Raw genomic sequence first — 25037 nt, 5'->3', positions numbered from 1 at the left:
GGCACAGCACCCCAGCAAGCGGCATCACCGCACGTCTTCCTCCCCCCAGCGCCGTGAAGCCCCGCCGACTCTGGCGCAGCTCAAGGGAGATCCTGAGTGCGCCTACCTGCTCTGCACGGCTCGGGAAACGGCAATTCCCGAGTTAGCGGAGGAATACTGCCGGACAGCCGTGCAGGTGTGGCTGGAGAAGCGCCCCTCTCCCGGCCAGAGGCTCTCACCCCTGCGGGTGGGTGTCCAGGAGAGAAAGAAGGAGAGGGACTCCCCCCCCCCCGCGCCACGAGACCCCGCCCACGCTGGAAGAACTGGAGCAGGACCCGGAATGTGCTGCTCAGCTGGCCGCGGCTCGTACGTGCCAGGACCCCTGCATGGCGGAAGAGTTCCGTTTACACCTGTCTCCTTCCCGCGCCCTCTCGCCTCCGAGGGTGGAAGCCTGTGTCGCCGGCGCCACCTCATCGACCCCGGAGAGCGAGTTTGGGGAGGGGGACTCTGAGGAGGAGCAGGAGGAGAACTACCCGCCATCCGTGGGCAAAGCTTCCACCGTGGACTACAGCGGGGAAGTGGACCCGGCTCCCTCGGTCTACTCCGTCCCCACCGTGGATTATAAGGAGGGCGACGAGGAGGAAGAGGACTACCCTCCCTCCGTGGGCTCTTCTGCAGACGACCACGGTGAGGGCGAAGGGGACTATCCCTCCTCCTTATACTCCGCTCCCACCGTCGACTACGGGGAAGGTGAGGAGGACTACCCTCCGTCCGTGGGCTCTTCTGCAGACGACCACGGTGAGGGCGAAGGGGACTATCCCTCCTCCTGATACTCCGCTACTCCCATCGACTACAGGGAAGGTGAGGAGGACTACCCTCCGTCCGTGTGCTCGAGCGTGTCCGAGTACACGGACAGTGAACCTTACACGGAGGACGAGGGTAGCCCGGTGACATCAGAACGCTCCGTGAGGACCGTCAAAGGGAGAACCAGCCCGCCGGTGAGCGCATCCTCGGACCCATACGAGGGGAGCGCTATGGACTGCTCTCGGGGAGGGAGTTCAGCCGCTCCGATGAGCTGGAGCTTGGGCAGTGAGGAGGAAGAGGAGATGGAAGCCGAGGAAGAAGGCCACACTGCCCGCTCCAGAGCGTGGTCGGGGAGCGAAGGAGGAGGTCCCTACGACCTACCAGGAGCGGAGAACAGCCGCGCTGCACCCTGCACGTCCGGCAGCCGCGCTGCACCCGGCACGTCCGCCAGCCGCGCTGCACCCGGCGGAGGGTTCGCAGCGAGAGCAGGAGGGGGACTGCCCAACGCAGCACCTGCAGCTCCAGACCTCTCGCCTCTCATCGCTCTCCTCCTGGCGCGTAGCCTAGCGCCTGTTACGTGTTTGTATGTCCCAGTGTTTGTGAGTCTTCCCATGTGTATACCAAACCCATTTTTCCCGTTTGTTTCTCTTCGTGTTAATGGCCTGTGTGTGTGTTTGTGACCGTGCCGTTCAATGTGTCTAACGTTTTTTCCCCGGTCTTCCCAGGGAGAGTGTGCTAGGCGATTCGTGACGGACGCTTCGCCAAAGGCGGTCACCTCCCAGACGCAGGACTGAGCGCGTCGGATCCGCCCATCGTCGTGGGTTCGGGGCACTCGGTCCTGTTGGCACCCCGGGACGGGTAGTGCCCTTGGAGGGGGCGTCTGTCACGTTGAGGACCCCGGCCCCTCCCCTTTGGGCGTGTGTATACGTGGTCCACGTGCTTTGTCTGCGTCTGTGGAACTCCGTGGTGAAGGCTATGTCATGTGATAATGTGTATCATCTGTGAATCGTCTCGTAATCACGTGGGGCTAATGTGGTTTGTCTATTTAATGTGCGCTCGCGCAGTGTCCTGTGCTCATCGTTGTCTAAGTCTGCACGTTGTGTGACTCGAGTGTGTTTCTCGTGCGCTATTGCGCAATATCTATTTGTTAGTAAAAGTGACGTCTGCCTCGAAAGCAAGGATTCCCGTGTCTCGTCCTTCGCCCTGCCCGCACGTCACACTTAAATACACTTTGAAATCGATTAAAACAACTTGTGCTGAATTTGGTTCATGATTCATCCAGGCATTAAATAACTGAAAGTAACTAAGTAACTTTTACTCAAATTACATTTTAAATGAAGTAATTTTGTACTTTTACTCGAGTAAATTTTGAGATGGGTAATTTTACTTTTACTCTGAGTAGATTTTATGCAAAGTAATGATAGCTTTACTCAATTACAATTTTTCAGTACTCTTTCCACCTCTGGTCACAACCTGTCATATCAGTAACACTGTGACAAGTGTCAGGAATTATATCTGAGTCTGCAAAGCAGATGCATGGTTAAGGCAACAATGTAAATCAAGGCTCATCATCAACATCACGAATGTATGCGAGACTACTGAAACTGAACACTGGAGGATTGTAAAAACATTCCCTTCTCAAAGACAACAGTGGACTAAAGACACGGTGGTGGTACATGTGTCAGAGATGTTCTACTGGCATTGTCTTGGACGACTCATACTGCATGAGTCTCTGAATGCCAATAGGTACCATCTTGACCCATAACGCCACAGTGTGAGGGAGCTCAGTGTTCTGCTGCAGTTGAAATGGGCTCTAGTGCCATATACCTTCCATCACAAAATACAGTTCATACCACAACATCTGGCTGATGTCATCCGTGCTAATAGTGTGGTTATTCCCACTATTAAATGGCTGGTTAAAACCCTGACTCGTTTAAAAATGAGTCTCTATCCGTAGTCTCTATCCAGTGAACTCCAACAAAACTAAACTAAACAGAAATATTCAGATACAGTTCTGATTGGTTCAAAGCGCACTACAGCTACACCCTGGGGTCATGACACTAAATAACTCCCTTACCAGGTTGCCAAAGCAGCTATAACAGCTAATGCACCATCAATGTCACTTTGTTTATTGTGTAATCTGTGAATAAACAAATATTTCTTTGTTTCTTGGGTGATTTAGCTGTTTGCTCTGTAAGCATGCTGGAAGCATAAGGAACACTGCATATGTCGTGCTATGTGTGTGCGCGCATGTGTGTGTGTGTGTGTGTGTGTGTGTGTGTGTGTGTGTGCGCGCATGTGTGTGTGTGTGTGTATGTGTGTGTGTGTGTGTGGTGCGCATGACATGTATGTATATGTATATGTGTGTATGGATATGTGTGTGTGTGTGTGTGTGTGTGTGTGTGTGTGCATGTGTAGATGTATGTATGTATATGTATGTGGTGTGTCTGTGTAAGTTTGTGTGTGTGTGTGTGTGTGTTTAAGAATGTGCATGTGTGTGTATGCGCATGTGTGTGTATGTGTGTGGTGTGTGTCCATGTGTGTCTATGTGTACGCGCATGTGTGCGCATGCATGTGTGTGTGTGTGCACGTGTGTGTGTGCGCGCATGTGTGCAAGTGTGTGTGCGCACACATGTGTGTGTATGGGTGTGTGTGTGTGTGTGTGTGTGTGTGTGTGTGTGTGTGTGTGTGCGTGCATGTGTCAATGTATGTATGTATGTATATGTAAGTGTATGTGTGTGGTCTGTGTCCATGTGTCCGTGTGTCCGTGTGTGTGTGTGTGTGTGTGTGTGTGTGTGTGTGTGTGTGTGTGTGTGTGTGTGTGTGTGTGTGTGTGTGTGTGTGTGTGTGTGTGTGTGTGTGCATATGCTTCTGAGTTTTCCCGTGTTGATCAGTCGCATTATGTAACCGACGATAGCAGAGCAGCCACTGAGATGAGACACATGCATGTGTGAGAGTTCTCTCACTCTCTCCTTCTCTCTCTCTCTCTCTCTCTACCTTTACCTCCCACTCACTGTACCTTCTCTTCCTCTTTTGCCCTCACTTCTCCCTCTCCCCTCCCTCTATCCTTCTCCCTCTCTCCCCTCACTCTCTCCTACTCCTCTCCCCTCCTCTGCTCTATCCCTCTCTCCTCCTCTCCTCTCCCTCTCTTCTCGTCTCTCTTACACTTTCAACCCATCTATTCTTTTCACGCAGTATTTTCACCTCCCCAATCTGTCTCTCTTCCTCTATTTCTCCTTCTTTATTTGCCCTCTGTTCTTCACTCATTTACTGAGCATCATGCCGGGACACAATGTGCCATCATGTATCATGAATCAGTCACTTATGGATGTGTGCATGTGCATGTAAAGGACGATTCAAGACTTCTGTTGCTTATGGAGAACATTGCACTGAAATCAGTGGGCAGTGAAGTATAAATACCACAGGTGCCAACCTCATCTGTACAACACTGCATGCTGACAGGCTGAGGACACTAGAACATACAGTATCCTCATACATAAAAACCAGCTCTTCTTAACACCTCTTTCCCACAAACACAGTGCATACATACAAATCCTATCACATTACATACTCTCCCTGAAATAGCTGAGAAAGCCCTTATTGCCAAAGGTATATAAACCTGTGTTTGTGTGCGCGCGTGTGTGTGTGTGTGTGTGTGTGTGTGTGTGTGTGTGTATGCTTGTTTGTGTGTGTGCATACTTGTGGGTGCTTGTGTGTATATGTGTGTGTGTGTGTGTGTGTGTGTGTGTGTGTGTGTGTGTGTGTACATACTTGTGGGTGCTTGTATGTGTGCATTCACATATTTGTGTGCTGCTGTGTGTGCTGCTGCTGTGTGTGTGTGTGTGTGTGTGTGTGTGTGTGTGTGTGTGTGTGTGTGTGTGTGTGTGTGTGTGTGTGTGTGTGTGTGTGTGTGAATGCATGCCTGTGCTCGCATTCTGAAGGCCATGACTATCTCTGGCTCTCTGGCTGTTCCCTAAGCCCCAGGCTCATGCACCATGCAGCTCTTCGTCTACTCCATGATTCACGCCTCCCCCAGAAAGAGGGAGGGATGGAGAGGGGGGTGGAGCCTCAGCCCAACTGCACACTATTCAGAAACAGCACAGCACCTCAGACTGAGCAAAGACTGAGCAGCAGACTGCCTGTAGTCCTGATTCCTAGAATATTCCATAGGACAAAACTATTTTTAACTGCAATGTGATGCCTGAAAACAGAGACCTGATCAGCAGGGGGCGCTACAGAATAAAAGTTCTGCTCTTTCACTGACTCAAATTTTACTGTCCAAATAAGAATCTATTTTTGTTGGGGAGGTTTAACCATCAATATGTATTAAAAAATTGGTAAAAATAAAAACACACATGTGTACACTGTAGGTTGTCAGTATGTAAACACACAACCACATACCTGTTCAATTCTCCTCAGTTCCTAATAGCGGTGGGCCGTTATCGCCGTAAACGGCATTCGATAATGTGATACTCTTATCAGGTGATATAAAAAATATCGCCATTAATCTATTCTTAAAGTTGGGGTGGGAACTGGGTCAAAATAGGTAAGCACACTGATGACATTCACCTTGATAGTTTAGCTCGGCTGTATTCCTAACCAAATTGCACAGTAGGGAGCGAGAACGAGTTTTCAAACCTGTGAATTACAAAGACTACCACAACAAATTGCACATGCACTTACATGGATGCAGCCACGAAGCCACCAGGTTTGCTTCATGGAAAATTCATTTTTAAGAAGCTTCCTAATTGACATTGACAAGCCTAAAGTTGTTTGCACCTTATGCAATGCGGAATTAGTTTATTGTAGGAGTTCTACCAGTCTGAAGTATCATATAATGCAAAGCACCCATTTGCTAATGCTTCTGACGCTGGGTCAAGCACTGATGCAGCCCAGGTGAAGAGTCGCAGCCAAACTACTGAGTGCAACCGAGGCAAGGTCAACGCAGCTCTATCTGACAAGTTGACCAATCTCCTCGCTCAGTGGATTGCCACATTGGCATGGTTAGAAACCCTATCTCAAAGACTGACTTTTAGTCATTACTTGGGTAGCATGCATATTCTGAATATATTTTATATACATACATATATATGTATATATATGTATATATATGTATATATATATTTTGTATACATATATATATATATATATATATATATATATATATATATATATATTTTATATATTTATTCTATTATTTGTTAAGAAAAGACCAGACAAACAAATTCAAACCAACACAACAACCACAAAAACTGTAAAAGATTTTTCCCCAGTCCACATAATTAACCCAGTTCACACAGTTAATCCAGTCTGCATAGTTAACCAAGTCCACATACAGCTTACATTCAATAATATATTTATTATTAATAATAAATATAAATAAAAACACCACCAACAACATCAATAATAAATAATTATTTGATCCATTGCTGATTTTGTATTTTTGCGCACTGACATTGATATGAAGTCTTTTTTTTAAGGGTAGGTTTCTTTTAACAGTGAGAGAGAAAATCAAAAAAAAAAAAATCCAGAAAATGTCATTGTATAAAATCTATACATTTATTTGCATTTTGCAGAGAGAAATCCGTATTTGATCCCCTACCAAACATTAAGAGTTCTGGCTCCTACAGACCAGTTAGATGCCCACAATCAACTGGTTACCTGCATTAATGACGGTCTTAAATTGTCACCTGTATAAAAGACACCTGTCCACAGACTCAATTAATCAGTCAGACTCTAACCTCTCCAAAATGGGCAAGACCAAAGAGCTTTCTAAGGATGTGAGGGAGATGATCATAGACCTGCACACGATCATAGACCTGCATAAGATCATAAACCTGCGGCTGGAACGGCTACAGAACCCTAAGTGAGAAGGAGATGAGTGTTGGTGTCACCATAAGAAAATGGAAGAAATACAAAATGAGCTCCCTGTAAAATCTCACCTTGTAAGGTATTGATCATGATGAAGATGAGAAATCAGCCAATACCAATGGGGGAATCTTGTTAAGTTCTTAAGGTGGCTGGGACCACAGTCACAAAGAAAACCATTGGTAACACATTATGGTGTGTTGGATTAAAATCCTGCAGTGCCCACAAGGTGCACCTGCTCAAGAAGGCAATTTTATGTTTAGGGGGTGTTTCTCTGCTAAGGGCACAGGACTACTGCACCACATCAGTGGGAGACTGGATGGAGCCATGTACCGTAAAATCCTGAGTGACAATCTCCTTCCCTCCACCAGGACATTAAACATGGGCCATGGGACATCCAGCACAACAATGACCCAAAACATACAGCCAAGGCAACTAAGGAGTGACTCAAGAAGAAGCACATGAAGGACATGGCGACCCAGCCAGTCTCCAGACCTTAATCCTAGTCTCCAGACCTTAAACCCACAGAAAACTCATGGAGGGAGCTGAAGGGTCCCAGTTGCCAAGCGACTCAAAATCTTAATGATTTAAAGATGGTCTGCAAAGAGGAGTGGACCAAAATTCCTCCTGAAATGTGAGCAAACCTCAAATACAAAAAACGTCTGACTGCTGTGCTTGCCAACAAGGGTTGTGCTACCAAGTATTAAACATACAAAGTATTGTGTGTGTGTGTGAATATCAGTGGGGAACCGTCAGGGCCCTCTACGCCCTCTCAGAGGGCCTAAAATATTCTTAAGCATTATATATATAATTATCCAATTTTATTTTATCTACTTACAGTTTGACATTCGACATCTAAACAATTACAAAAATATAAGCAAATAAAATATTCACCCGTGTCTATTCAATCTGTGTTGGAAGGTGAGGGGTTAAGTGGAAGCCTGTGAGCCTGCGTCTCCCCCTATCAGGACTGTGATGCCCTCTGTTCGTTTACAGAGGGCCTGGCAGTTATAATTCAGCGCAATACCAGTTTCAAATGACAGCAAAATTGACCAATCATATCTTCTCTCTTAGTGGGCGGGCTTAACTGTATGATAATTTCCGCCCGCTGTGGCGACGCTAGCTGTCGTTAGCACCACCGCTAGCTAGTTTCGATTCATCCCTTTGACGTCCTCGTGCGCGTTGTTTACATATTCCGCTTCCGAGAACCACGGAGCTGTGAACCTTATTTTGTTTGGAAACTTATTTTGCTTAAGACGTTATCTAGTACAGATATTATTGTTTATTACGTTTTTAAAGCTGTACTGTCGTCTCAGTTTTTCTTTATTGCAGTTTATTAAGAAAGGAAAAAAAAAATTCGGGGGGGGGGGGGGGGGGGGGGGGTTGCGGGCCCAGGTTTAAAGGTCACGGTTCGCTACTGGTGAATATATATATATATATATATATATATATATATATATATATATATATATATATATATATATACACACACACACGCACAAATTACATAATAACAATAATATTAAAATAATAAATAATAATAGTAAAGTTTCGTTTATATAGCACTTTTCTCACTTAAGGATGCTTACGCGTGCGCACACACACACACACACACACCCTCTCTGTCTACCTGATGAAGAGGCAGGGCTGTACTCTCTTCCAAGGCTGGTGACGGATTCCCTGGAACAAAGTAGTCTGGCCAGGAAACACCTGGAGCTTCCTTCACACACACACCCTCCTTACACACACACACACACACACGCATTGCCACACCACACTTTAAGACAGCAGCACACTAGCTGACCACAGAACACACTGATGCCAGCGTCGAGTACATGTGCTGATCGCTTTCACTTTCTCTCTCCTCTCCGTCTCAACAAGCTCCTCCCTCCCACACCTCTCCTCACTAATGCTTATGAGCCACCCATCCCTCTCCTTCTCTCTCCCTCTCCCTCCCTGTCTCTCTCTCTCCCTCCCTCCCTCTCCCTCCCTGTCTCTCTCTCTCCCTCCCTGTCTCTCTCTCACCCTCTCTATCTCTATCAGCTACTACACAGGAAGCTGCTCCAGAACTCCGAGCCCGGTGGCCGAAGAATACTACAACACACCATCACTGTTACACCTTCATCTTAGCAGCACATACAGCACTGCAATACACGTCAACACTAAACCACACACATACACACATGGATACAGATAAACAGACACAGCTGCACACACACACACACACACACACCGCCCCTGTCTCATGCATGGGTCATAGTGAAAGTAAAACCAGCTGTCTTTAGTGGTTTTAGGGTCTCTACACACTTTAATGCCCAACTGAGCACAGGCTGATAAAGTCCTTACACACAGTTATTATATAAGGACCCCCCCCAACACACACACACACACACACACACACACACACACACACACACACACACACACACACACACACACACACACACACACACACAGTGTGACACACCTGGGGCTGGATTAGTCATACTGCAGGAGATTCCCATACTCAGAGTACAAAGGCCTGTTCACAGTACTGAGGGAGAGAACTGGCTCTCCACAACAAGAACCTTAACCCATAAACCCCTCTACCACCCTTCACACACCTCAACACCACACACCACAACCCATCAACAACACAACCCTGCACACACTACTGCACACTGCCACCCTGCACATACCACAAAGTCCCTGTACCACACTGCGACCACCACGCCCAGAACAGCATGTAAAGTTAAGAGTAAGGTGTTAGGGGTTAGGTTTCCCCCTGTCTCCCCCCCCCCCCCCTCTCCCTCTCCCTCTCTCCCATCCCTCTCTCTCCCCCTCCCTCTGTCTCCCTCTCTCTCCCCCTCCCTCTGTCTCCCTCTCTCTCCCCCCTCTCCCCTTCCCATTCTCTCCCACCCATCCCTTTCCCCCTCTCTCTCCTCTCCCTCTGTCTCCTTCTCTCTCCCCCTCCCTGTCAATCTCTCTCTCTCCCCCCACCTCTCTCTCATTCTTTCTCTCCCTCTCCCCCCTCTCCCTCACTCTCTATCCCTCCCTCTGTCTCCCTCTCTCTCTCCCCCCCTCCCTCTGTCTCCCTCTCTCTCTCCCTTCTCTCTCCCCCTCCCTTTCTCTCCCACACATCCCCTTCCCCCTCTCTCCTTTATCCCTCCGTCTCCCTCTCTCTCCCTCTCTCTCTCCCCCTCCCTCTCTCTCCCTCTCTCATCACTCTGGTCCTCTGAGGTGTTCCTTCTCTTGCTTCCAAATCTTTTGAAATTAAGCAGTGGGGGAAAAAGGTTAAACACAATATTTGAATATGTGAATGTGCCATGAATCAAACCGCTCTGTCAGCAGAACACATTCCAGGACATCTCCGTTACTCCCTGAATGAAACTTTCTAGTGCCTCACTGAGGATTTTAAGACGAGAGCTATGATTAACATTTTTAACATGCTTTAATACTGGGCTTGGTATTCCATGTAAACATAGGCCACTATCTCCATGGAGGGTTTCAATTTGTCCCAAAATAGTGTGTGTGGTGTTGCTTGTGTGTGTGTGCATAATGCTTCTCGTAATTTGGTGTGACAAATCAGGTCATGTGACGTGTGAGTGTTTGTGTTGACTGAGACAGAGTCTTTAGTCTAACCCCTAGTCTTTACAAGGATGAAGACAGCATTACATTTTCAGTTTTCAGATTTGTAACAAAATGGTTTCAAACAAAAAGCCCACAAAAGTACTGAGGCAGGTGCTGTAAAAGAGCAGCCCTAACCCCTAATCCCATACCTAACCTATCCTATCCTAACCGTAGCCCTATCACACACGCAACACACACACACACACACACACACACACACACACACACACACACACACACACACACACACACACACACACACACACACGCCAGGTTAACTATATCAAATAAGCTTTTAATGTGTTGGTTTTATGCCCTTAATTTGCCTTTGATTCAACTGTGACAACAGAATAAAAGAATATTAATACAGTCAATGCATAATCTACTGTAAAACAAATCAGAACTAGAGGAGAAATAAACAGAGAGAGAGAGAGAGAGAGAGAGAGAGAGCAATGCTTCCTCCTGTGTTATTTTTCTTACTCTGCTTTGGCCATCAAGCTCTTACAAACTCTGTCAAACGCATTTGTCAGGCAATGCAATGCATCAACTTGACCCTACATCAGCCTAACCCTAACCCCAACCTCTAACCCAGATACCTAACCCTAACCCCAACCCCAACCCCTAACCTCTAACCCCTAACCTAACTTCAACCTCTAACCCCAAACCCTAACCCAGGGGTGGGCAAACTTTGTGACTTGAGGGCCACAATGGGTTCTAAAATTTGACAGAGGGGGCGGGTCAGGAGCATTTGGACACCCACTTTAATTTATTATTTTCATACACTTCAATTGAAGGTACAAAGTTAATGAAATCAACATTTACTGGAAAAAGATCAATGGAACACTTTCAACATTCAAAACATTATTTCCTAACGAAATACTCGAGCTTGATAATTTATAATTGCTTTAAACCCCGCAAAAACATGGACGGATTGTCCTGAGTGATAGACTGCATTAAATATCCTTACTGCAGCAGAAACTATAAAGGGGTCTTTAAGTTGAGATCGATGTGCGGCGTGTTAATTAAGCTACTGTACCCCTGCTGTGCGTAAATGCGCACATTGCACTTAATTAAAAGATGCTCCTCCAAACTTTCCATATGCATTTTTTTCATAACACAGTAGAGAAACTGCCAACCTCTAAACAGTAGCCGCTCGTCCTTCTGTTGACTGCTTGCTAGCATATTCATGCACAGGCACTGTTTTTATTGGACAAGGAGAGACACACAGTCACACATTCAAACGCTCAGAATTTTTCAGGGACAGCCAATCAACCTCCATGTTTTTCTTGATGCAAGTCTCTCATCCTGCTTGGCCCTCCCTGCTCTGCAGGCCACAAGGACCACACCTCCCCACACAACCCCACACATACCATTTTCCTTTTTCCACCTGTCTCTCCCTCCACCTCTCCCTCCCACACTTGCACACAGGGTTCTGCACATTCAGCCTCATGTTGTTTCCGTTGCCCTAGCAACTGGCAAATTGGGCTCTGCTTGTTCAAACCACTGAGCATCACCAGTGCACGCACTGACGTGCACACGCATGCTCACAGACCCACTCACGTGCACACGCATGCTCACAAATCCACTCACGTGCACACGCATGCTCACAAATCCACTGACGTGCACACGCATGCTCACAAATCCACTGACGTGCACACGCATGCTCACAAACCACTGACGTGCACACGCATGCTCACAAACCACTGACGTGCACACGCATGCTCACAAACCTCACAAACCCCGCCCCCACTTGCAAAGCTCCTTACAAGGGGTCCCAGTGTCTGGGAAAGGGGTGTGGCCTCTAAATAAAGCCATGATCACTCACAAGACCAAACTATAATACCCTGTGGCAACAGCAAAGAAAAGACCAATCTAGACTAATAAATCATTCTAATGTCATTATCAGAATATTACATTGATATTAATGTGGATATGATAGGATGTGCCACACTTCCACTCAGCATATACCTGAATTATTAAAGTACAGCCACGTTTTAATGGATGTTCAATATAAATAACCAACAATCTCTTATTAGCAGGAAGTGAACATATGCCAATTGTGAGCTCCAAGCTTCCCTTATCTCTCCATAACCCTCATAATCTCTAAATAACCCTGACCCTAAGCCTCCAAATCTCTAAATAACCCTGACCCTAACCCTCCTAATCTCTAAATAACCCTGACCCTAACCCTCCTAATCTCTAAATAACCCTGACCCTAACCCTCTTAATCTTTAAATAACAATGTCCCAAAACCTCCTTATCTGTAAATAACCCTAACTCTCCATCACTCCCTAATCCTAAGCTTCCTTACCTCTCCTTAACCCTCTCCCTTTCCCTCTCTCTCTCTGTCTATCTCTCTCTCTCCCGGTTCACTGTTACCTCTGTTTATCCTGCAAACTGTTTTATGCAACACAGATGCATTAGACCCACACATGTAAAAAACAAACAAGCAAGCAAACGCCACCACTGGCTGTCAGATGGTGCGCCATGTTGCTGCAAAAACAAGATGTTCTGACTCAATGTGAGTGACAGTGGAGCCATGTGTGTAAGACACAGAGTCAGAGAGAGAGAGATAAGTGTAAGAGATGTGAGAGAGAGAGCAAGTGAGAAAGAGAGAGGGAAACAGACAGAGAAAGAGAGAAAGAGAAAGAGAGAGGGAAATGGAGTGTTCTGTACATAATCCGGAAAAGATTTCACAATATAGATATTTCCATCTAAATCTAGTGTAAATTATTCGACAGTGTGATCCAGCCCGTTGTGCTGTACAGGAGAGAAATCTGTGAGAGTGGTGAGTGTATGGTGAGTGTGTGTGAGTGGCAAGTGTTGAGTGTGCGAGTGGTGAGTGTGTGAGAGTGCTGAGTGAGTGAGAATGGTGAGTGTGAGTGGTGAATGTGAGAGTGCTGAGCGTGAGAAAGGGGAGGGTGTGTGAGTGGTGAGTGTGTGGTGAGTCTGAGTGTGGTGAGTGTGAGAGTAGTGAAGGTGAGAATGGGGAGTGTGTGTAAGTGTGAGTGGTGAGTGTGTGGTGTACTTCCTGTGGTGCACACAATATGAGACTATTTCACAGTTCAAACAGTTACCCAAAAAAAAAGGAATAATTCTGGGAGAGGGAAACTCCACCCCCCTCACTGCCCCGTATACATCAGCATGACTCCGTCCCCTCACTGCCCAATATATATCAGCATGACTCCGCCTCCTCCCTGACCCGTATATATCAACCTGTCTCCACCCATCTCACTGCCCAGTATATCTCTGTCTCAGCTCCCCTCAGTGTCCAGTATATATAAGCATGACTCCGCCCCCTCACTGCCCAGTATACATCAGCATGTCTACTCCACCCCTCACTGCCCAGTATACATCAACATGACTCTGCCCCCTCACTGCCCAGTATATATCAGCATGTCTCCGCCCCCTCACTGCCCAGTATATCAGCATGACTCCGCCCCCTCCCTGACCCGTATATATCAGCCCCTCTCACTGCCCAGTATATATCTGTGTCAGCCCCCCTCACTGCTCAGTATATATCAGCATGTCTCCGCCCCCTCACTGCTCAGTGTGTATCAGAATGTATATAGAGAGAGACAAGACAGACATCTGTAGGAGATAGGGAGACAGATGTGTGAGAGACAGGTGTGTAAGTGAGAAACATCTATAAGAGACAAAGACAGATGTATTTTGGACACTAGGGTTAGAGTTAGCTAGGGTTAGCTCACAAGCTAAGCAGCATTGCCAGCATGACCTACTAAACATCATCATGTTTTCATGTGTTCATGTCTCTGCATGTGTATACATGCTCATTTGTGTGTTTGTAAGGGAATGGGTTAGGATTTAGGGTTTAGTGTTAGGGGTTAGAGTAAGAGTTTAGAGTTAGGGTTCAGGGTTTGTGTGAGGTGTGCCGTGTGAGCTCTACACAGCGCATCCTGCTCTCACTTGTCGCCCCAGTCAGGAACGTTATATAGCAGCAAGTCATGGAAAGATTATTTTCTGAATCAATTCACAACACAGACGTTTGCGCAAGAACACACACATACACTCACACACAATAATATGCACATTCATAAACACGCATGCGTGTGCATGCACACACACACACAGGCAAACACAGACACACACACACACACACACACACACACACACACACACACACACACACACACACACACACACACACACACACACACACACACACACACACACACACACACACACACACACACACACACACAGGCAAACACAGACACACACACAGTAGCAGGTGGGTGGTGGTTCGTTATTACTCAGTCTGTGCTTGACAGACATTCAAAATGAAAGTCTGAATAGAGTTCAGGTTCTGTGTGTGGGTGTAACAGGAGAGAGAGAACAAATGAAAGAACAGATGAGAAATATGCTGTGAAGAATGAGAGAGCTTAAGTGCTACTGTCACTTCATATTTGAGAGGTAACCAGGGTTAGAGTTAGGCTTAAGGTTAGAGTTAGTCTTAGGGTTTGTGCCAAATCTAAGTGTGGTTTAAGGCTAGGGTCAGGGTTAGTGTAATATCTAGGGTTAGAGAGATACCAGTCTAAATGAGGTGACACTACATGGTTCTAAGGTTAAGAAAATAGTTACATTAAAATTCCAAACAAACACAAACTCTACAGAGCTTAAGGTTAGCCACAAAAATAGCACTGTCCTTGTGGAAAATAACTTCTAGAGTGCTACAAAGGCAGATCTGTTAGACGGCATTGAGTTTTAATGTAGGAAAATCTTTCCCTGCGCACTAGCTGAGCAGGACTGTGACCCCATATCTCCTTGTGTCAGCTTCAGGGTTTGTGAATTTCTTAGAATGGGAAAACATTCCAAACTTTAATCACAGGCCTAATCATTAACCCTCAACCCCAACCCTCAACCCCCAACCCCAACCCTAAGCCCCAACCCTAAGCCCAGACCCTAAGCCCCAACCTTAAGCCCCAACCTTAAGCCCCAACTACAAACCTCAACCCCCAACCCTGGTTTCATCTCATAATCTCATACCAGTTCAGCTCACAATAGTCCGAGACCTTTGCTGTACAACAGCAAACACACATGTTGAAATTTGCTTCTTTAACATTTAAAACATTTGAAGCATTTCAATATTAATTACTGGAAAACTGACACAAAAGTTGGAAAATCAGAAATAATTACAGGTCAGATGGTGATGGTCCAAACAGGCCCAAATGGGAATTTCACACCATTGAACATGGAAAAGGAGCACACACTCACAGACACACACTCACAGACAGACAGAGACAGACACACACAGTGAAAGTTTTCTGTTAAGTTTACAGTAAGTTAAACACACAGGGCTGAACCTGTTTGCAGCACGTCTGTTGTAGTTACTGTTGCTAAAACTGTGGGTAATTCCAGCCTTTGGTGGAAGGGTTAGGGGGGGATGGGCAGAGAGAAAGAGAAAGGGGGATGCAAAATGACAGAGAAATTAGGAGGGAGGGGTGATGGGGGTGTTCACTGTGAGCTCACTTTACACATTTATTGTAAGGTGCAGTGCAAAGATTCTGGTTTGGCGTGATCTATCCATCCTGGGGTGTATAGCCCCACATTAACACTAACTTCTAACACTTATCACACTAACACTAACTTCTAACTTAAAGGGCAGTCATGGTCTGGTGGTAGGGATCTGGTCTTGTGACCAGAGGGTTGTGGGTTCAATTCCCAGACCTGAGGCCATGCCCTTGAGCAAGGCACCTAACCCCAACTGCTCCCCGGGCACCGGGCTAGGGCTCCCCACCACTCTGGGCACGTGTGATCCACAGCTCCCTAGTAATCACTAGTGTGTGTGTGTGTGTGTGTGTTCTAACTGCACAGATGGGTTAAAAGCGGAGGACAAATTTCTATTGCGGTGTAAAAATCACTATTGACACAAAAAAATATATGGCACATTCTAACACTTATCACACTAACACTAACCCACACTAACACTAACTTCTAACACTTATCACACTAACACTAACCCACACTAACACTAACTTCTAACACTTATCACAATAACACTAACCCACACGAACACTAACTTCTAACACTTATCACACTAACACTAACCCACACTAACACTAACTTCTAACACTTATCACACTAACACTTATCACACTAACACTAACCCACACTAACACTAACTTCTAACACTTATCACACTAACACTTATCACACTAACACTTATCACACTAACACTAACTTCTAACACTTATCACACTAACACTAACCGACACTCCCCTTCTGGCATCACAAACAATGCAGCTCAAGAGTACAGACAATTATACTGGTAAAGCCTCAAATCAGACAATTATACAGATAAAGACGCAATCAGACAATTATACTGGTAAAGCCTTAATCAGACAAATATACTGGTAAAGCCTTAATCAGAAAATCAGATCTTGTGTAAGACTCGTACAGGACATGACGGATAAACTACATTCACACAAACACAGAGCTGAACCTGAACAATACAGAACTTGCAGATCTCAACAGATGTCTATATCGCAGGAGTAAAGTCTCTCTCTTCCACCAACTGATCTCCTGAAGCTGAACTCTCAACACTATTCCAGTGGAATCTTAGAGATTGCACATTATTACATTATAATACATTAGATATATTAGATTATTATATTAGAACTATTCTAATATAACTATTCGGTGATGACAGTATCATTGTCAGAACATGACGACTATTACCAAATAAATTCTCACTAGGCTTTAGGACAGGTTTAACATTCACTAATCAACGCTTTTTAAAATAGGAAAAACAAAAGTATCTTATATAGATTATCTTAGAAGCAGGTAATGGAGTTGAAGTCATGCACTACAGAGACTGCCAACTTTTCAATAATAAGTCTTTTCATAACCTGTATTCTGTTTCAGCTGTTGCTAACCCTAACCATAATCCTTTTTATGCTTATTTTTGGAAAGAGAGAGTTTTTGAAAACAAGTTGAAATTCACAGTGACACTGTCAACCACATTGCTCTTTGTAGAAGCAGGTGGCCATGACGTGATGGTGAACTCAGGCATCTCAGCACTAGCATCGCATGCTCTCCACATGGCTAGCAACCAGCTGTCAAAGAAAAGTAAACGTTGCCTTATGAGGGGCGGGGCTCCTCACTTTCAGCATGTTTATGAAGTGCGGGGCTCCTCACTTTCAGTATGTTTATGAGGGGCGGGGCACCTCACTTTCAGTATGTTTATGAGGGGCGGGGCACCTCACTTTCCGTATGTTAATGAGGCGCAAGGCTCCTCCCTTTCAGTATGTTTATGAGGGATGGGCTCCTTTACATTTAACTTTACTGTCACGACCCCTACCTGTGGTTCAATGTGCTTGTGTTCATCTGTCTCGTCTCGTTAACATCATGTAGTTCACTCGGGTCTTTTTTATTTTAATATAAATATGTGTGTGTTTGCGCCATGGATGTTGATCATCTTTGTTGAGTCCACTTAGTGTGTGAAGTCTAACTCTGTTTAGTGTTTGATGCCTGCTTGTGCACTACTTGTGCAATATTCGTGTAAATTAAGGGCATCTCATGTAAATATTCTTGGAAATGAAGACGCTGTTTAAAGTGAATTTTGTCTTGCCGTCCTGCCTTCTCCTCGCCGTTACAGCCACATGTCACACAAATCACCTCACACCTGAGCTCACAAGGTGTACACACTCATACACATATGCATGCATGAACACACAGACTCGTACACACATATGCAAAAATAAATATGCATACACACACAAAACAGACTCATATTGGCTAAGGTTCCATCTGGTAATAATTTAGTCATCCTGTGATACACCATCAAAATGCAGTGGGTTGGCACAGACGTGTCAGGCTTTGAAGTGATGTGTAAAGATTATGGCACGGTGCACAAAAAGAGAGGGCTTGGCAGGCCAAGGGACAGGGGAGGTCCTTTCTGTAGCCATGACATCAGTGCACGCCATAACGCAACCCAACAGAGGGAACACAGTGTGTGTGTGTGTGTGTGTGTGTGTGTGTGTGTGTGTGTGTGTGTGTGTGTGCATAATAAACTTCCTCTCAGCCAATTTTGTTTTCAAGGCCACAAAACTGAACAAATTTGAAGGCCAAAGCATTCTCTGTACTTCTGGCTTTAGAATCTGCTAACAATCTGACATGTTCCATAAATAGTATAAACTTAACTGCTCTGTGGAAGGGAAGGCCATGGGTATCCTCTGGGTAAACAGCAGTAGACATGCTGGAGGATTAATGTTGGGGTTGACCCTATCCCTAAGCCTAAACCCTAACCCTTATCCCTAACCCCTAACCCGATCCTTAAACCCTTTGAGGAGGGGTTGAGGGGAGGAGAGGGGTGTGGAGGGGAGGGTAGGAGAGGAGAGGGTAGGAGAGGAGAGGAGAGGAGAGGGTAGGAGAGGAGAGGAGAGGGGAGGGTAGGAGAGGAGAGGAGAGGGTAGGAGAGGAGAGGGGAGGAGAGGAGAGGAGAGGAGAGGGTAGGAGAGGAGAGGAGAGGGGAGGAGAAGAGAGGGTAGGAGAGGAGAGGGGAGGGGAGGGTAGGAGAGGAGAGGGGAGGAGAGGAGAGGGGAGGGTAGGAGAGGAGAGGGGAGGGGAGGGGAAGAGAGGGGTGTGGAGGGGAGGGTAGGGTAGGAGAGGAGAGGGGAGGGGAGGGGAGGGTAGGAGAGGAGAGGAGAGGAGAGGGGAGGGTAAGAGAGGAGAGGAGAGGGGAGGGTAAGAGAGGAGAGGAGAGGGTAGGGGAGGGTAGGAGAGGAGAGGAGAGGGTAGGGTAGGAGAGGAGAGGAGAGGGGAGGGTAAGAGAGGAGAGGAGAGGGTAGGGGAGGGTAGGAGAGGAGAGGGGAGGAGAAGAGAGGGGTGTGGAGGGGAGGGTAGGGTAGGAGAGGAGAGGAGAGGGTAGGGGAGGGGAGGGTAGGAGAGGAGAGGAGAGGGGAGGAGAAGAGAGGGTAGGAGAGGAGAGGAGAGGAGAGGAGAGGGGAGGGTAAGAGAGGAGAGGAGAGGGGAGGGTAAGAGAGGAGAGGAGAGGGTAGGGGAGGGTAGGAGAGGAGAGGAGAGGGTAAGAGAGGAGAGGAGAGGGTAGGGTAGGAGAGGAGAGGAGAGGGGAGGGTAAGAGAGGAGAGGAGAGGGTAGGGGAGGGTAGGAGAGGAGAGGAGAGGGGAGGGGAAGAGAGGGTAGGAGAGGAGAGGAGAGGGGAGGAGAAGAGAGGGTAGGAGAGGAGAGGGGAGGGGAGGGGAAGGGAAGAGAGGAGGAGAGGGGAGGGGACGAGAGGAGAGTAGAGGGGGGGAGGGTGGCAGCACCAGGACCAGCAGCAGAACTGATTGATGTCACTACATTTGTTGCAGTAGAAACTGAAGCTCTTCAGCCTCATCTGTATCTGTGCTGAATGATCATTAGATACATTAGAATGTCATCAAAAAGTTTATTTATTTCAGTAATTAACTACAAAAAAGTTAAATGCATATATCTTATATAGATTCATCAAAAGTAAATCAAAGCAAAATTTATTTATATAGTGCTTTTTACAAAAGTTGTTGTCACAAAGCAGCTTTACAAGTGTCTGAGTCCAAGCCCCTAGTGAGCAAGCCAAGGGCGACAGTGGCAAAGAAAATCTACCCAAGAGCAAGAGGAAAAAACCTTGAGAGGAACCAAGACTCAGTGGGGGAACCCATCCTCCTCTGGACGACACTGGTCACCATGACAACAGAGTGATCTATTTCAAGTGTTTATTTCTGTTAATATAGATGATTATGGCTTAGTGGACCTACACCAGCATAGATTGAGGAAACTTCACACTAGACCCCAAACAGCTTGAATTGTGTGCCATTTGGAATTCAAGGTCCCAGAATCTGTAGGAAGAGTAGAGATGAACACAATCCAAGCTGCTTGAGGTCCACTGTGAAGTTTCCACAATCAGTGATGGTTTGGGGAGCCATGTCATCTGCTGGTGTAGGTCCACTGTGTTACAGGTCCACTGTGTTATTTTGTAAGCCAAAATTATATGTGAATAATCAACTGTTTATCACTTTATCAGTTCTGCAACAGTTTTGGCCCTTTGTTACTGCCTTTTTTCCATTAAAATACTTTTTTAGTCAGCTGTTAATTGCTGTGTAATGACTACTCAGTGAAAAATCTTAAAGCTTAGCTATTTTTGTTGTTTTCATAAGGACTTTTTAAAATTGACTAACACACCAAAAAAAATGCAACGGACCCTGTGTTCAGACGGGTTCACTGGGCCCGTGTTCAGACGGGTTCATACGAGTGTGACACTAGTCTTCCATGTACAAGCATCATACGTTCTGCTCTGGAAACGGACATGTCAAGCTGTAAAGGAATGTAATCTTACCTTTTAAGTTTTTGGGATTGTTCTGTTTAGTGCGTGGCATTTTTCGTTCTTTTTTTTGTTTGGTTGTCTTTTAGGGTGGTAGGGGGTCTGTTCCACCAGGTTTGTCTCAGTCAGTGATGCATCGTAGTAGATGATGCATGGAAGGCCAGTGGTTTTGGATGCCTGCACAGTGAAGAAACATCAAAATTCACAGATGAAAAACAATGCCCCCAATCACCACTGAACCCTAGCCCTAACCAACCACTGAACCCTAAACCCAAACCCTAAACAACCACTGAACCCTAAACCCAAACCAACCACTGAACCCTAAATCAAACCCTAAACAACCACTGAACCCTAAACCCAAAACCAGCCCCAGAACCCTAAACCCAAACCCGAAACAACCACTGAACCCTAAACCCAAACCCTAAACAACCACTGAACCCCAAACCCAAACCAGCCACTGAACCCTAAACCCAAACCCAAAACAACCACTGAACCCTAAACCAACCAATGAAGCCTAAACCCAAACACGAAACAACCACCGAATGCTAAACCCTAACCAACCACTGAACCCTAAACCAACCAATGAACCCTACACCCAAACCAACCACTGAACCCTAAGTTCTTTGCAAATATACACCAAAACAAAAACCCACCATAGTCCATATCAAAAGGCACAGATTACCTGCAGCAACAGATATGAAAGACCTACTTCTTACTTTTATGCAAATTGCAGAACAAACACACACACATATACACAGACACAGACAGCAGACATGGGGACACGTTTCCAAACCTGAACCTTTCACAAAAACAAACAACTGCTCTGCAAATGCCGAACCTGATTTAGCAGTGATGTAAGAATTGAATGTAATCGAAAACACGTTCATGCATTTTCGGGTGAAAGCCTAGTCTTTATAATGGGCAGTGTCTGAGGGGTCTGGTGGTGGACAGTCTGTTCTCGTCTGCCTGTACTCGGTTGAAGTCTATTGTTGCGCGGGGAGTTATGCTGCGATGTCCACTCCCGCTGTGTACCAGCCAGCGTTTCGACTGACAATATTACATAATACTTACTACGAGTGTACGGGCTTCTCACCATGTTGCGCTGCATGCGCGCTCTTTAGCAATGACATCACCTCCCGGAGTCGTCGTTGGAGATAGGGAGCACTGCGCATGCACCAGGTCATACGGACTACTAGGACGGCGAAAGTCATGGCATCACGCGCCTAGTGAATATCCCCGGCGCGTAGAAAAAAAACACTTCAAAGGCTTTCGCGTGAAAGGACACAGTGTTCAGCAGCAAATGGCACATGCCGTCAGTCGATGACTTAGGGAACACCCCAAAACTCGACTGACGGGACCTGCAAAGCCGCGATTAGACGCGTGTGGAATTGGTGATCATTGTCATTGGCCCGCACTGTTTTAATTCCTCACAAAATTCTTGAACAAAACAGCACCAAGATTTGTATAAAGAGACACTTTGAGGAGCGATTAACACTGCAGCTCATAATCTTGCCAAATCTACAAAAATAACCCATAACATACCCTTAGATACCCTTAGCATACAAACAGCTATGAACACGTGTTTAACCTCCCAAAGACTATAACGCAACATATTCGGTCTTAACACCATACTAAGGGGCTTTTAAAAACGCTGCGATATAAATAAAGCGACTATAGCGCATTATACCTCCAAGATGTACACGAGCGCGCGGTACCGGAGGGCGGAGCCGGGGAAAACCCCTCCGAGTCCTCCGCAACAGCACGCGCAAACAGTTCCTCAATTCGACAAAAATGTCATTTAAATATCAACACTCCGCCATACGCTGCAATGACCAGACATTGTTTACATCCTGCATTAAAGGAAACGCTATCTTAGCTTACCTATCGTCGCCAGAGTATTTCTTCAGCAACACTCAAGCTCTACTGCGGGCTTGATAAACATTACACACACACACACACACACACACACCACATTAAAATGCTGCAGACGTCTACTCCAAAACATAGGCGTTCCGGTGAGCTACAAAACACGGGCCGGCTCGGAAAAGACCGTGAATCCTACAGTCACATCACCTGGAACATGTCTCTAAAACTTATATGGGTCTTTAAACAAGTTTTCAAGTCCACAATACCATTTGGGGGTAATCCTCACTCGCTTGATAGCTGCATGTCGTGGTCTTAGAACATCGGTAGCTACATGAGCGCGCACTGGACAAAATACAGTTCCATGCTTCCCAGACCAGCTAATTTATTTATTTTACTGACAGACAAAACGCTTATTCCCACAACCATCTGGTACTTACAGGTGCAGTCCTAATTGTTGTAGAAATGTCTACACCTTAACGCTCAGAGGGAAAGATCTGTTTTTTTTTCTTCTACCCTCTCTCACTTTCTATTGCAGGAAACCGACAGGCCCACTGACGTCAACGGGGGTCCCGTCTCCGCCTCCTAACCAGAGGAAGCGCTACGAGGGAGACTCGCAACAGTCGAAGAGAAAATGTTCATTTATTCGAGTTTCTCCATCTCTGATGTTTGATTTACGCGGCGTTGAAAATAAATATTCCCGTGACAAAACTGGGAGCAAGTGACGCCGTCATGCGGCAAGTGTGTGAATGTTTCGAGGAGTCGTGGCTCGCGGTACCCCCTTGACGTCACCCGCTCGCGCATAGTTCAGCTGTGACGGTTTTCCCGGAGGTTCCTTGTTGTCGGGTCACGTGCGCCTCTGCCGTTGCCCGGGTTTTCCCTTGCAGACCTCAGAAAACAATGGCGAATCCAAGCCGTGGCCATAATAATGCTTGAACTTGTCACACAAGATTTTATGCCAAAGTGTATTGAAACGGGTTGAACCCGGATATGCAGAATTACGCCAGAACAGTAGAGCAGGTTAAAAGTAGACTACAGATGCAAATGATGTTTGACGCGTTAAATATAAAGCTTCAGCGAAATAAAGATCCCTATCGATCTTACAACGTTTAATGCACGGATTTAAAATCCAATTTGGAATCAAATTATCGCATGGCAAGTGGCCTAATCAGTAGTTGTGTGTGGTATAGTAATATCAATTACCCAGTGCTAGTGGTGGGTGTAGTAGATTGACTTTTTGTGTCATCAGAACATTTAACAAAAAAGTAAGGTTAAGTTCTTATAACAGATTTGGGTAGCTGTTGAAACCTTCTCACAAACCGGTTCATTGTATAAATGTATTACAAGTGCACGAAAAATAATCGTGTTCTGAAGCACGAATCACTACTCCATTATGAAGCAACTAATCGGTTTCTTTCTTTAATCCGAAGCCCTTGAAAGGTTTCTTTTAACCCTAAATTGAATCAGATACAGCACATCTCCAAGACAGATTATTTACCTGTAAATTAACTTCACAGGTTACTAAGAAAGGACACCATAATGAATTCTACAGGTAGGCCTACAATGTATGTAGATGAGGTAGATGATCAGAGAATATTACGTTTAGAGATGACATCTGTGTTTAGTGATTATGATTAGAGCTGACATATATGGTTAGAGAAAAAGAGAGTATCTTAATATACAATAGTCACAGGGTGTTCAAATATTCAAATACTTATTTTCCTCACTAATATATATATATATATATATATATATATATATATATAGGGGGGAACCATCAGGGCCCTCTACGCCCTCTCAGAGGGCCTAAAATATTCTTAAAACATAAATATATATAATATACTTTATCCAATTTTATTTTATCAACTTACAGTTTGACAATCGACATCTAAACAATTACAAAAATATGAGCAAATAAATTAAACCATGTCTATTCAATCTGTGTTGGAAGGTGAGGGGTTAAGTTAAGTGGAAGCCTGTGAGCCTGTGTCTCCATCTATCAGGACTGTGATGCCCGCTGTTCATTTACAGAGGGCCTGGCAGTTATAACTCAGCGCAATACCAGTTTCAAATGACAGTAAAATTGACCAATCATATCTTCCCTCTTAGTGGGCGGGCTTAACTGTATGATAATTTCCGCCCGTTGTGGCGACGCTAGCTATCGTTAGTGTATCACCGCTAGCTAGTTTCGATTCAGTCCTTTGATGCCCTCATGCGCGTTGTTTACATATTTCGCTCCCGAGGAATATATATATATATATATATATATGGTCACAGTTCGCTACTGATTATATATATATATATATATATATATATATATATATATATATATATATATATATATATATATATATATATATATATAAAGGGAACACTTCAACAACACAATGTAACTCCAAGACAACCACACGTCTGTGGAACCAACCTGTTCAGTTAGGAAGCAATATTGATTGTGAATCAATTTCACCTGCTGTTGTGTAAATGGAGCAGACAACAGGTAGAAACGATAGGCAATTAGCAAGACACCCCCTATGAAGGAGTGCTTCTGCAGGTGGTGACCACAGACCTTTTCTCTGTCCTCATCCTTTCTGGCTGA

General features: G+C 45.6%; 1 protein-coding gene across 4 annotated transcripts in view; it reads right to left on the bottom strand.

The window, feature by feature from the left end:
* hivep1 (HIVEP zinc finger 1) overlaps positions 1–23010 on the bottom strand; it is a 49448-nt gene extending 26438 nt beyond the window's left edge. Inside the window, exons 1-2 of one of the 4 annotated variants that reach the window (XM_077009513.1) lie at positions 22882–23010; positions 20594–20755 (exon numbers count right to left, since the gene is read on the bottom strand). In XM_077009513.1, the coding sequence (XP_076865628.1) occupies positions 20594–20633 (40 nt within the window). In that variant the 5' untranslated portion in view covers positions 20634–20755; positions 22882–23010. Of the gene's footprint in view, positions 1–20593; positions 20756–21671; positions 22299–22459; positions 22593–22710; positions 22860–22881 lie in introns of those variants that run through there. The other 3 variants (XM_077009515.1, XM_077009514.1, XM_077009516.1) reach the window with 3 other exon arrangements.
* Positions 23011–25037: the final 2027 nt, after the last annotated feature.

Source organism: Brachyhypopomus gauderio, chromosome 6 (assembly GCF_052324685.1).
Source record: "Brachyhypopomus gauderio isolate BG-103 chromosome 6, BGAUD_0.2, whole genome shotgun sequence".
Taxonomy (NCBI): Eukaryota; Metazoa; Chordata; class Actinopteri; order Gymnotiformes; family Hypopomidae; genus Brachyhypopomus; species Brachyhypopomus gauderio.
This window is presented reverse-complemented; position numbering and strand designations above follow the sequence as displayed.